The sequence below is a fragment of the Struthio camelus genome, chromosome 15 (assembly GCF_040807025.1).
Source record: "Struthio camelus isolate bStrCam1 chromosome 15, bStrCam1.hap1, whole genome shotgun sequence".
Lineage (NCBI taxonomy): Eukaryota > Metazoa > Chordata > Aves > Struthioniformes > Struthionidae > Struthio > Struthio camelus.
Window position 1 is genome coordinate 13,507,388 of NC_090956.1, and position 14,105 is coordinate 13,521,492.

Sequence of the window (14,105 nt, forward strand, 5' to 3'; positions counted from 1 at the left end):
ATTGATTTTCCAAACAGCAAACCCCCTTTATGTCACAAAGTGTGCACTGCTTTGTGATACAATGTGGCCCTGATTACTATGCCCCTTGGGGCCATCACTACCCCCTTTCTGTCTGTGGCCTTGTCTTCTCTTCCAGTCATAAAATCAAAACCTAACACTTGAATTACAGATTTCAAACATTGGTGATTTTTCCCTGTATTACGCATCAACCAGTATAAACTGACAGTACATCTGACTGAAAATCGTGTGTATGCTCTGCCTTGGTAAAAATGAATCACTGAGAGATACGAACTGAGAATCCTAGTGCTAGAGATACCTTACGAACACTCAGCAAAAGAGAATTCCTGGCCCAAAAAGGCTTGCAAAGTAGGAAAGACAGACGAGCGTTCATGGGGCACATGGGGCACAATATTCAGCCTTATGAGAAGGAGATGTCTTTTAAGACGCTTAAAATGTCTTGTCAATACCCTTTTCTGCCTTCCCTTCCATTTTCCATTACCGTGTAAAAAGGTCCTACAATACTGTTATCGCTAAGACAGTACAGAGTCCCCGTTGCAGGTGCAGCAGTAGCCATTGGAAACTACTTGTATGAGTAAAGTTTATATGTTCTGAATAGGGCTTTAAATGATGTGACCATTTGACTTTGAAGAAACCCCCAAAATACATAGAACACATACACATCCCTTAGAGAAGTTTTCATTTTTTTCTCATGGAGATGCATATAAAAAAAGCAACTAAAACAATAGTCTCTCTTGTCTTAGTTATTTGGCATGAGACGAAGTTACTTAGTCCTGAGACGAAGCCCATGAGTCTTACTTTAAAAAACAATAATGTAACTCAAGCTTGAGAGAAAGGCAAGGATGTGAGGTAGTTTTGGACAAGCTGCTGGTGAGCCAACACTTTTCCTGCTCACAAAGCCTCTTTCTGTTACATTGCTTGCAGGTGGTGTAAAAATGAAGATTTTTTGATTTGAACATTGTCTCAAGTATTCCCACTTCTGCCTGGTCAGTCTCACAACTTGTTTGTTTTAATATACAAGCATTTTAGTTAATGTTTAAGGTAGTTTCACCTTGGAAGACAACATACAGAAAAGCATATCTGGCAATATTTGGAAAGGTACCAGCACATCCTGTTGTGAAATCAACACTCTCCAAATTACAAACACTCTCCACTTTAACAGTTGCTAGTTTTTTAAAAAGAAAATCTGTTTTTTTTTTTGCTAAATAACTATCCACCTACAAAAAAGATAGACTAGGAAAAAAATTAAAACACATTTAATTAAACTATCTATGGAGTTTGGCCTCTTTATTTTTTGTCATTAATAAATAATCTATTACATATTTTCCATTTCAAGTATATTTATCTCAGGTGAATGCTCATCACCACTTGATAGTTATATAACTTCTGCATTTTTTGCTCTGTAATTATTTTCTGCTTCTATGGTAAAATAAAGAAGAGAAAAATATTGCAGGGTAGTAGATCCAAATGTTTATGTGAATTCAAATGTCTGGAATAGGAGGAACCAGCTGGTAAGACGCATCTGAGAAATTTATACTGTACCTTCCACAGGGAAAAAAATTGGCCCCATTGTAGACCAAAACTCTGTACAGTGCTTTTGGTGTATGCTTCCTTTCAAACATATGGATTAGATTCACTGATGTCAGCAGGACTTTTCACATATGAACATGAGGTACGTGTTCAGGAGTCAGCAGATCATTTCCTCGGTTTCTGAGAGTATTTAGAACGTTCCCCACAAAAAGCACCAAAAAGAAAAGGTCTGTCTCTTCCTCAGAACCCACCTTCCTCCTGAGACAGCAAGGACTTTTCTAACAAAGATATCTTGGTAGAAAAATAGCCTTTTAGTGTTTGAGTCAGGCCAAACCCAGTAGTAAACTGCCAACACTCTTGCAGTCGCTTATACTCAGCAGTAACTTTACCCTCATGGGCAGCTGCTGAGAATTAATTCCATTGGTTATTGCAGGAGGAAAGTTTCTCATGTGCATAAGCATTTGCAGTATCAATCTTTTCCTGTTTATAGAGCCCAATCCACTGCCTCTCAAGTCAGTGTGCTTCCCTTGCCTGTACCTCACGTTCCCACAGTTAGCACCTACCTTTGTGTATATTTTAAACATCATGAAAAGATAGAGGTCATTTATAATGACATTTATTTAAAATTACCTCTATCTTTTTTTAGCTGGGCCGTGATATTATGCTAGCTTTCTGAGACAAAATATGTTGAAATGTAATGTACATGCATGCATATATATTTTATTTGCTCAGATTGAAAAATAAGTTAACAAGCCGTTTCATAGTCATGTATCTAGAGAAGATGGTTGTCCTCCAGCCTTCAAACTAGAAAAAATCTGCACTGATTTTTTTTGCACCATTTTGACTTTCCTGGCACTGTCATGTCACTCCAGGCGAGCTCACTGAAGGTGAACCTCTAGACCCCCCCAGAGTGAGTTGCTGGCAAATGGCTCTGCGCCAAAACCGAGCTGTCTGTCTCAGTCTGTGCCTAGACCTGAGGGTAGCCAACGTGTACGGTGCTATGCCCAGGCTCAGAGTGCGGCTGCCCGGCAGGACATCCCACGAGCCCCCAGGCAGAAGGTGGGCATGGGGGCACCTCTGCTCCTGGAGGCGCCAGGGCCCTGGGACACTGCACTCGGGCTGTGCACCCCTTGGCGCCTGCCCACCCTCTTCCTCCCCGCTGCCCCGCTGCCACAGCAGTGTCACTCCAGAGCTCTGTGACACCATCGCTGTGTCACAGAGCCCACTGTGGCCACCGCTATAAAAGCACTGCCTGCTGAGAGATGCCGTCGTCTCTCTTGGCTCCCTGCGGACTGAGGGTGCCGAAGGCTCTGAGCGGGGTGAGGCGAGGATGGAGTTTCTTGGGACCACACAGACTGCCAGCTACTGTGGCACAAAGAGGAGCTGCCTGTTCCCTGACCCAGCTCCCACCAGCACCACCAAGGACAGCTATCAGTCCTACTACCTCCCCGGCTACCGCTACCTCAACTCATGGAGGCCCAGCCTGTTGTACAAGGTGTCTTCAGTCCCTTCCAGCTCTGATGATCAGCTTAATCCTGTGAGGCGGCCACCCACCGTGCTGCCATCGCTGCGATCTGCCCTGCATGCCCGCTACAGCACTCACGACTGGCACCAGGCAAACCTGGTCCAGTTGACAGGGTCCGAAGCCTCCAGGAACTGGGCTGGTAAGCTGAACACTGATTCAATGCGACTGATGCAAGACAAGGACCAATTGACTTACCAGATGCAAGAAGATAGCAGAAGAAACCTAGGAGAGAGGCTCTGCAACCTCGATTTCTGGAGGGCTGAGCTGGTCTATGAGCAGGAATGTCTGCTGACGGAGACCCACGCCTTGGAGATAGCAAAGAAGCGACTTGAATGTGCTGCAGATGAAATGGAAGGACCACTGAAGGTAGGTTAGAGGTAGCTACTTATTCCATGACTTTTTTGGCAAATTGGTGGAGGTAACCTGCTGAAGCAAGTTTCCTATTCACTAACTGAAGTTATGCAGTCATTCTCTTGTAGTTATGCAGTCATTCTCTTATATAGGTATCAAGTTTTCAAACTTCAGCAGTGGGAGGGTGAAAGGAGGTGAGATTAAGGAATTGAGCTATGGATAAACGTCATGGTAAACAATACAGGTATTTTAATCTACGCTCAATTTGCGCCAAAGCTTAGGCATGCTGAGATGTAGGCCTTGCTGCATATTAGTATGCAGCTAATCAAATGGTAGCTATGATGGCTACTAATCCTTAAAGGTAAGAACGAGCTACTGGGACTGATCAGTTGTGTGCAGTGAAGCCACCTCCTACTCTGATCCACCCTCAGTAGAAGGTTATTACTTGACATGCTAGCTCACTGGCCCCTTCAGCAAAACTCAAGGTTTCACTTCACCACACAATACTGAGGCTATTACAGATGTTCCTTGGTTTGCTTGCAGACAGCCCTAGAGTGCTTGTACAACCGTGAGAAGCGGATGGGTATAGACTTAGTTCATGATGATGTGGAAAAGAGCCTCATAAAGGTAAGACTCAATTTATTAACTTATTTCTTAAACTGTAGGAATAACTTAACACCCAAATAAATGTCTGTCAGGGCAAAAACACTGAAATAATTTCTTCATTTACTTAGAGGAAGAAGCCAGATTAAACTACAGATGCTGGGGCTGGTTAATGTTCTGTTCATCCTCCCTGGAGTAGGAGGAACAGAGTAGCACCCTTGGGAGGTCTTGTCCAATTCTATCTTCTCTGATCCTACGAATCAACGCAGAAATATTCATCAAGATTGTTTTCTTGGCCATGATTTATAAAATTTCAGAAGTCCTTAGAGCTTTCAGCATAAAATGCTGGCTTACTCTCTTGCAATATGTATAATCATACTAAACAAGGAAAATGAGATGGATAATGATGATTGCTAAATCCTTTAAATAAAAAAGCAAAAAAGTCAAATATTTTTGCCATTTTGCCATTGCTTCAGGCATTTTTCTGGATTAGAAGATTATGGAAGGATGTCTAGGCCACTTAGATAACCAGGATGTTTGTTCAGAGCCTACAATCTGCAACTCAGAGTTTTAGAGCTTTTAATGAAGCGCTGAGGAGCTAATATGTATTATCTTAAGTGTTTAGCACTTAATTCAGGAAGAGAATTCAGGTCAGGATGAAATACTGCCTACTCTTCCCCATGAACAGATGAAAAATTTTTTTCAAAATGAAAAATGAAAACTATTCACCTGGTCTCCCCAAGCACTGTTCTGATTAGGCAGCAAGTTTGATACTGACCACAAAGGACGGCAAAGGCTCCTTTTGTAATAACAGGAGGGCCTGTTCTACAGTTGCTCTCACTCCTACATATATTGTACAAGTGTGGAGACAGAGCTTGTGTTTTTAAATTTGGTGTGTCTTAATGACTTCCAAATTATTAGAAACAATTTATTCACAGTTTTGAAACTCATATATGACAAAACTTTACACACTCTATTAAGAGGGTACCTTGGGCTAAATTTTTTTTTTTTAAAAGGGAAGAGGCTGGAGTAGCATATGGTTTTTTGAGGGACCATAATTACAGTGTTTACATAATTTTCAGTGTGGTTTGTTTGAGTATTTTTTATTCATTTTAAGCCGAGTGGAATCTTGGCTTTGAATTTCTTTGGCTAATATTTACACTCTCAAAGAATATTACAATATAGCCCCTTATGGAGCCTGCTTATGAAACCAGACATATTTTCAGCCTACACATAAGAACAAAATAATGGTATTGTTCTAGAAAAGCATATAAGTAGTTAGAGAGGGTATCTTAATGTATTAAGATTCATGTTTCAAGTATCTTCATTACACCTAAATAAAGTAAAATCTGACTTTATTTTTATTAGGATGACTCCATCCATTAAAATCTACAAACATGCTTGATATAATAGAAAAACCCATACAAAAATGAGTCCAACAACTTTGCAGCAGAGAGGAAGAAACGGACCAAAACACATCTTTTCTTGATCCACAATACATATGAGATATGTGAGGTGGTTGCAACATCTAGATTATGCAGAATACAAAATATAAATTCCCTAAAACAAATTGAGTATAATGAAAGCACTGACATCTGGGTATTTTCCGCTGTAGGAGGTAGATCTACTCAAGGATTGGCAAGCAAGAACGAGAAAACTTGCAGAAACAATCGGTCAACAGTTGGGGTAAGAACTTACATTTACATTCTGTTTTTCAGAGAGGAAAGCTGAATTCAGTGTTGGCTGGTATCTAACGACAGGTTGAAAATAGTAAAGGCAAAATAAGAGACTTACTCTGTCAGATGCTTATTGCCCTCCACTTCTAATTCTTAACAACAATAGAATTCATGTGTTAAACTGCAGAAGAACAACACATGCCATTTAAAGCACCATCTGAACTAAGACAATTTGCCATGTTCCCTCTTCTGCCGGAGATTCCTCCCGTCTCCCATTCATCGTCACCCTTCCGGACTCGTTCATATAAGACCACGACAAAGATGTGACAGTCTATTTTTCACTAGCTGGCTTAAAAAAAAACATAGCAGTGCAAAGCTGGATTCATAGGGATAGAGAAGGAACAGCCTCATATAACCACTTGATTAATAAATGACAGTTAGCTGTGATAAGACAAACCATCCTCTGGGAACCTGTTCTGGAGAGCGCTAAGAACAGACCTCCCATGCCAGCTTGCCACACAGTGGAGTGAGGAGGCAGCAGGTGAGACAAACAGCATAAGCTAGATGTATTTGCAACTGGAGTTTCCAAAGATGATTGTGACTAAATTTTAAAAGTCATATTTAACCTGAAATCCTTCACTAAAATTAGGGACACCAAAATTACAGCTAAATTATAGCAGTATTGCTATGTGTCACACTGGAGTGAAGTTCAGAAGGAATTGATTTTTTTTTTTTTTAAATGCAAAACTAGATTTAAAGGAAAATTATATTGATAAAAGAACCTGACATCTAAGCACATCATAAGGTATTTATTTAATAATGGAGTTATGGAATGGACCTAAATTTTTTTCATGCACGTTATGGGAGGCTTTGGCATTGGAATTTATTTTATTTCTTTGAGAGCATGCAAATATCCTGGTAAGTGCAAATTATACTGCGGTATTGACATTTAATTAAGTAAAACTCCATACAGTCTCTTCTGCACACAGAACGGACACAAATAAAATAGTCATGATTATGCAACATGACATGACAGGACTCTCAAAAGAGAGAGTACATGTGTTCATATATCAGGAAGGTAAAATTAGAAATAGCAGTACCTGATTGTTAGGTTATTGGAGAAAATGACATAAGCAGATTTTGAAAATGAATGCTCTGATTAATGGCACTCTCACATGAGTCAGGCTAGATGTATTTCTGGAGCTCTTCCCACTGTTGTAATATACCGATCAGATGAAAACTAAGTAGCATGAATTTTGTCTAAGTCCTTTGTCTGGGATTTTGAGCTACCTTTGATTGAGTTCTGTGATCACAACAGGCAGACTGATACTAATGTCAACTGACAGCTACATCACAGAAACAGCAAAAAATGTGAACGTGTTTGCAATCTTCCTGATGCATTGGAAAGCAGAATTTTAATTCTTTCTTCATCTGTATTACTCCTATTATAGTCAAAAGCCTATGTCAGGCCTCGCCCCTCTTTGGAAGAGCCAAAGGAAAATAAATTATTCCAAAAATTGCTTGTGGGTAAGAAAGCAGAGATGGAGCGACGTATTTCCCTCCTAGTAGTCAAGATGAGCAGAAATATTTGAGCTGACTTTCCTTCTAGTGATGTACAATTTGAAATATTCTAAGTGAATTTTCCCCCCAGATCTGGAAACCTGGGAAACCAGAACTCTGGTCTACACTTTGCTTTCTCACGGGCAGCTTTGCTGGCATGAAGGTTACCACTGAAAGCCTCCTCCCTTGTGCTCTGAGGCTTTCCTTCATGGCACAGAACAACTGTCTCTTGTTTTTCATCCTTTTGATCATCTATCATCAAAATGACAAACTCCATTAAATGCACTGAGTTGAATACAGGTCTTTGGGGAATACTCACCAGAGGCCAAAAGTTGAGCAGGCATGAATGGTATAGCAACTCCCTCTAGCTAAATGACAGTGGAAAGCATTTTCATGCCACAGTGTAGATGCCAGCAAACTATAAAATCATGTGCTGGAGGATGCAGAATGAAAGGAATTAGCTATTCAGCACAAAAACATAAAAGGTTGTTCATATTAAGGTAAGACTGTGTTCTTCACAGTATCAACAGAGATGTACAGCACGCCCTGGAGCAGGATCTTTCTGACAAAAATTCAGCCCATTTTATTGATGAAAAATGTTTTAACCTGAGGAACACATCAGACAGCATCAGCTTTTACCATGGAGTGGAGAAAATAGATGGAACGTGAGTATGAGCCGTTATTATAGCCTGCTCTTTCCATGCTCCTTCCTGTATATAAGCAGGTGCCGGAGTACAGCACAAGCCCCAGCCTGATATGTGAGAAGTGATACAGAAATAAGTGGCTTCTTTTTCAATATGGTGCTCTTTTTCTTTAGAGAAACCCTCCATCACCCTCAAGTGCTCCATGCCTCCCAGTGACTGCCATTGTTGGAGGCGCAGCAAAAGTTGGTAGCCTGCAGCACCTACAATACTGAATGTGTAGTGAGCTGTATTTTTCAGAAAGGACCATCCTTTATGACCGTGTAGCAGCAGACTCCTTGTTGTCAAAGTGCTTCATGCAGACTTCTCCCTTGGTTTTGATTTATACTGTTTTGTGGCCTTCTGGTTACAGGTCCACCACTTAGGTGCAATTTGGTAAAAAGCATGCAAATATACATGAAGGACTTTATGTATTTTTCATAAAAATGGCTTGGATCCCTTGGAAATTAGGTCATCAAGCTACACAGAAATGTGTATTAAACAGTATGACTGAAAGATTTGGCTCACCTTTATCAGTAGTGACTGAACCAGTTATGTACAGTTTTAAAAACTGTGTATTGCTAGTTAGTTGCCTTATGAAGACCTGCATCCAATCCTAAAGCAACAGCAGAAAAAAAGCAACTTGCAATAGAGGGCAGTGTTTTTGTGCTAATGACTTATTAGTTGCCTTATCACTCTTTAACACAGCAGTATTTGAATGGTGAACGTACTCCATAATCTCAAGTGATACCCATTCTGCCCTGTTTGAAAGAGGAGGGAAGAATCAGTATCGTTTGTTTATTTATATTCTGCTTTTCATTAAAAGATCACCTCATTCACTACTGAAATGAAAGCATATCTGAGAGAAACTTGGCAGGCATTCTGCTGACACTAGTAACACGACCTGCTTTTAGAATTAGCCATGAATAAGAATATTCTTGCACCAACTCTTGTAAAAAGCAGATTCTTATGAATAAGTTTTACAGCCCTTTTCCTTTTTCATCAACCATTATCCAAAGCAGTGCCATTTTTCCTTATCATTTTACTGAGACATACCTGCAGCATTTAGGAGCAAAGCAGAGCAGGTATTTTCTGCCTGAATCATTCAACAGAGACAGCCAAATAAATTGCAATCTGGAAAAGCAATGCTGAAGAACAGATTAAGTATTACAGAAGGTCAAGATGGAAACCTTTTATGATCAGAAAATGTATATAATCCATCAGACCATAGAGAAAAACAAATTCTCAGAAAGTACACTAAGATTATCGAGATCAGAAGTTGTAAGCACAGCCAGCACTAGTGTGATGGCTTGTCAGGTGTCTGAAACTTTTCAGAGCAACTGTCCAAATAAATGTGTACCACTAAGGAATTCCAAATCCTCTCATTTAGCAAGATCGGTATTTCAGTTTGGAGAGAAAGGAATACTTTATGGAAAACTAAAAAAGGCCACTGAGAAAAGAAGCACTGGAAAAATTAACTTTTTATGTCCCTTTAATATTTATTCTCAGTGTTCAGTTAAAATCTAAAGAAAGCAAATGTTAAACTCAAAAAATAGTGACCTATTCCTGGAGAGTTTAACATGCAAGTATAGTTTTAGGGGGAAGTTTTGTATGGGGAAAGATGTCTAAATGCCTAAAGAAGTTTGTCTCAGCCTTTTGATTTGGCAAGTAATATATTTGTACATTTTCCTAAAATATACTAAAGATTTCTGAGTGAAAGAAGAAGTAATCCAGGAGGCTAAGCAGTGCATTAAAGAAGGAGGTGAATTTAGCTTATGCTGCACCACTTCTCAAGGTGCGTACTCCACATCGTGTCATGCCCAGGGTAGCTTTCACAGCTCGCTCTTCTTTACGCACTTGTCACTGCTCCCAGCTGTGTAACTAGCAGAAAGGGCACTGCCTGCACAGTGGTAATTCTACACATCTCTGGGCTTTGTGCTTTACTGATGTCACCCCTCCTTCCACATGCTTCTTTTTCTTTTAAATTAAAATTACTAGATCTCTTCCCCAAAAAGCAACCACAATTTCCTAATCACTCTAAAATTATAAGTTTTTCTTACCTTTTTTCCCACTGAAAAGGAGAATGAAACACCTTAATACTTTAGAAGACACCACATCAAGGAGGTTCAGCTAAACTTTCTTGACAAGCTAGACACTAGCAACATTATAAGATAAACAGCAGTTTTGTGGTTAAAAGGATGCACTGAAATGACCCTCAAATGCCCAGTGAGACAGAGGGTGTGCCTATTGAAATAAATGAGATTAATGGCCTTACTGGCCATAAAAGCCACATCTGGGTGGGATTAAAAGTGTTCACCTGCATTTTTTTTTTGTCCATCCTTCATATCCCTAAAACCTGCCATGCCAGTGTAAAGCACAATATCTAGATTCAATTTTTCAGCAAAGGAAAGGCTCAGTTTAAAGCTGCAAGTTTAAAGCCACATAGATTCTCAGTTTGGAAGGATCTGAGTTTGGGTTTTACATTCAACGAGTTATGATAATGAAGGCCAACTGTGAAGCTTGGACATGAAATCAAACATCCCAAAGTTTGGGTGTGTACCGCACCCTGCCGAGGAACACTCATGCGTGGTGTTTTTCAGTGCACAAGCCCTATATTCAATTTTACTGTGCATTCCCAGGCTTTTCCCTAACAGAACCAGTTCTGTATGTCTCAAAGATATTACTAAATTTAACTGTAAAAGCCCTGCAAGTAGGGCAGAAGCGTTCATTGTAATACATGGAGAAGTGAGAGGATGGATATTTATCCAAATGACACAGAAGGACAGTGATGGGGTTGGGAAAAAAAGTCCAGTTATTCTGACTCCTAGGTCAGGGCTTTTTCTGGTTTCCAGCTACCATTCCTTCTGATGATGACGGCTCCGAGGAGATCAGAGCCACACACTTCATTACACAGGTCACATCTCAAGCAGTAGGGCTGCTCTAATAGGAGACAGCTGCCTGAAACTATGAGCTGGGTAAAAATCCACTTCTTTGTGGTATCTTGCCCATCTTTCCTAAACTACGTTGGACTCTCATGTTCTCTGGTGGTGACACACAACTCAGTCTTCCCAGGATAAAGGCTTTGGAGTGGCAAAAATATACAGTAGTTGAATCTAATTTAATGGCCTGCCATGTACAGGGGTTCCTGCTAAATAATCTAATAATCCCTTAAAGCCATTAACGCTCTGAAACTTAACACAGAGAAATGAGTCGAATTTCAGCTGAGATACAGCAGGCATCAATTCAGACCACCACCTAATCCGTTAAAGATGTAGTAAAGCTGCATTTCTGACATGCATACCTGATCCTGAAAAACTATTTTTAAGCATAAATATACAACAACTATGCAAGAACAGGTCATTCTTTGTACAGCAATACATAAATCAGCTTACTTGGGAGTTGATGCCAAGGGCATTGAGACCTTTACTTAGCAGCTGTGTAATTACTGGCTAGAAAACAAATATTTTGCTGGGGATTAATGTAATTTACTTGTCCTCTATTTCAGGAAATAGAGATTTTCATTCTTCTTTGTTGTACTTCGGGTTTTTTAGTTTTGGTTTTGTTTTTTACTGTTTCTACTACAACATCTAAGCAAACCATAGGAACTCTGTAGAAGGAACAGCTCTCCATAAGTGCTGACAAATCTTTGGTTTGCATGAAAGAAAAATACACAAAAATAGCAGGTGTGGAACCTGTATGTAAGATTGCACACAGTTCAATGAATGAATGCTTTGTAATTATCACTGAACAGAAGATAGCTGACTTAAGCTTTAATTTTATTTTCTTCTTTTTTAAAAAATTTCTTTCTAGTGTTTCAGTTCCAGAAACATGGGCTAAATTCAGTGAAGACAATATCAGGTCCTCTCAGCATGCAAGGGCCAACTCCATCAGGCTCCGGGACAAGACAGAGGCTGCATTGGAGAATGCATCTGAGGAGACGTGGAGTCGTTTCACGAGTACCAACTTGGCTTTTAATCATCGCATTTCTGAAGTAGCTAATGCAAAGAACAAACTCCAAGCTCAACTAGCCAAGGTAAGAAATTGAGCCAAGGTAAGTGTTGACAGCTGCCTATTATTTGTAACAGAAAGACGCAGAAGGTTTTTCTAGAGTTTACCGCCTTCTTCTGTGAGCATCTCCCCAAAATGTATAGCTGTATTAGCTGTATTTTCCTCAAGCAGTTGCGTTAGAATCACACATACACATGAGAAGAGATCACTCAAAGACGAGCAGACCGACAAGTTGAGGTTTTGCATCATACAACATCAGTCCTATGTGGAGATTCACTCTGATTACATTCATTTGCAACTTACAATTCTACAGTGGGGAAAGATATCTTAGGTGGTATTTTTTGAGGGTATTTTATATTTGTTGATGATATTTCCTGACTATTTTCTGGCCCAGGAATAGTACATGAATTATTTTCATGTATTTAATTTTATTTTGTAAATAATGAGCTAACTTTGGAAAGTCCCACAAACAGCAGCACATTTGGAAGGAGAAGACTAAAAGTCTTTACACTTTCATTTTGCAGTAGCAAGGAAAGAGCTCAGAATTAACTAAAATTTTATTTTTCAATATTTAAGTTAAATGTAATTCATAAAGTTTGAGAGACTGGACAGACAAAACCAGCACTGTTGAGGATGCCAGCACTGATGAGGCTTCTTTCATTTGGTACCTGGGATAAGCTACATAGAGGAGAAATGCTCTGAATGACAGAGCAAGGCTAACTTGCTGGTAACATGCTTCCTTCAGTATGAAGACTCTTCTGCACTGCATTTCCTAGTAATTGATCTGTGCAACAGTTGTCGATTGACCAATTTTTTATTTCTTCCCAATCAATTTGCCTGCTTTTCCAAATGCCTTGTGGACTTTCCTGTCTAGCTGCAGTTTTATACCTCCTTTATTACCCCAAATTATTTAAACCTATTTTGTTTTGTTAGTTATTTAGTAGCTAATCTGAATAATTTAAGAAAGCAATAAATCATCCTTAAAATCATTTTTTTTACAGAAAAACTAACCAACTATATAATAGTATGCTGACGAATTTCAATTAATAGTTCATTCCACTGCGTTGTCAGCAACAATAATAAATTTGAGTCAATAAATTTAGAGTCAAGCTTTAAAAGGGATTTGATAATGTTATATATCCAAACTCCTGGTGCATTTATCAAATAAAGTAGCTTTATCAATGTTCACTCATTTGTTTCGATGCACATCCGGAAACAATAGTGTTTTCGCACCATTTTGCTTGCCGTAAGTAGTTTAAGATGTTTTTAGTTTATTTTTAGGGACTCTTAGGAAAGTGCAAACTGACCAGCTAAATGTGTGAAATCATAGCACATAAATTAATGTGTTTTCTTCTAAATTTTTTCTGCTTATAAAGCAGGAAAGGTGTTGAATGTAGTCTTCATGTATTTTACATTGAATATGAATAAAGGCAACTTCAGCACTTTTCCCTAAATTGGACCATCCATGCAAGTTTCTCATGGATTTTAATCTATGAACATTTGTTTCTCATTTTCCAATGACCTTTTCTATTGCTTCTGAATGCCACTTTTATGAAAGGCCTTAAAGCATAAGGTAGCACAGAGTGTATGTATAGAATCACAAAGTTCATTGTAAGATACCAACATAGTACCAGAGATTTGGTCACAGAGTCCAGTTGGCAGAATGAGATAACTTCTGATAACTGGAGTATAATGGAAGAAAAACTGATTTGTGTCCCTATCCTATCACGCCATTAGATTGCAGTAATAAGCTATCTGGAGAACTGAATAATCATATTTATATAAAGAACAATTAATTTGTGTGGTACACATGAATAAAAAAGTGTCATGTTGACAGGAGAGTCTGCAAGTCCTTTCTTTCTCCTCATGAGCTACTGCTGCTGTGTATGCTGACTTACAAAGGGATAGTTAGCACTTCCATAGCAGAGATACCTTACTCATCGTATAAACACCCCAGTAACATAGAGCAGAATAACAAAATGCTAGTAGAGAAGAAAACTGCATAGGCTAGTGAGGAAAAATTCAGGCTGATCAGTGTTGCCAAGTTTGGATGCAAGATAATGGTTTTGTTTTCCTCCACCATGTCATTTCCATAGGCTGACTGTCATTCCCTATGCCTGTATTTCTGAATAACAGAAGGTAGCTAAGGGGACC

The 14,105-nt window shown here is 39.3% G+C and overlaps 1 protein-coding gene across 1 annotated transcript in view; it reads left to right on the forward strand.

Annotated features, from left to right (window-relative positions):
• The first annotated feature begins 2,280 nt into the window (after positions 1–2,280).
• TEKT5 (tektin 5) overlaps positions 2,281–14,105 on the forward strand; it is a 29,649-nt gene continuing 17,824 nt past the window's right edge. The window contains exons 1-5 of the mRNA XM_068908393.1: positions 2,281–3,439; positions 3,968–4,051; positions 5,643–5,713; positions 7,785–7,928; positions 11,754–11,976. Coding sequence (XP_068764494.1) covers positions 2,879–3,439; positions 3,968–4,051; positions 5,643–5,713; positions 7,785–7,928; positions 11,754–11,976 — 1,083 coding nt within the window. The 5' untranslated portion in view covers positions 2,281–2,878. The remainder of the gene's footprint in view (positions 3,440–3,967; positions 4,052–5,642; positions 5,714–7,784; positions 7,929–11,753; positions 11,977–14,105) is intronic.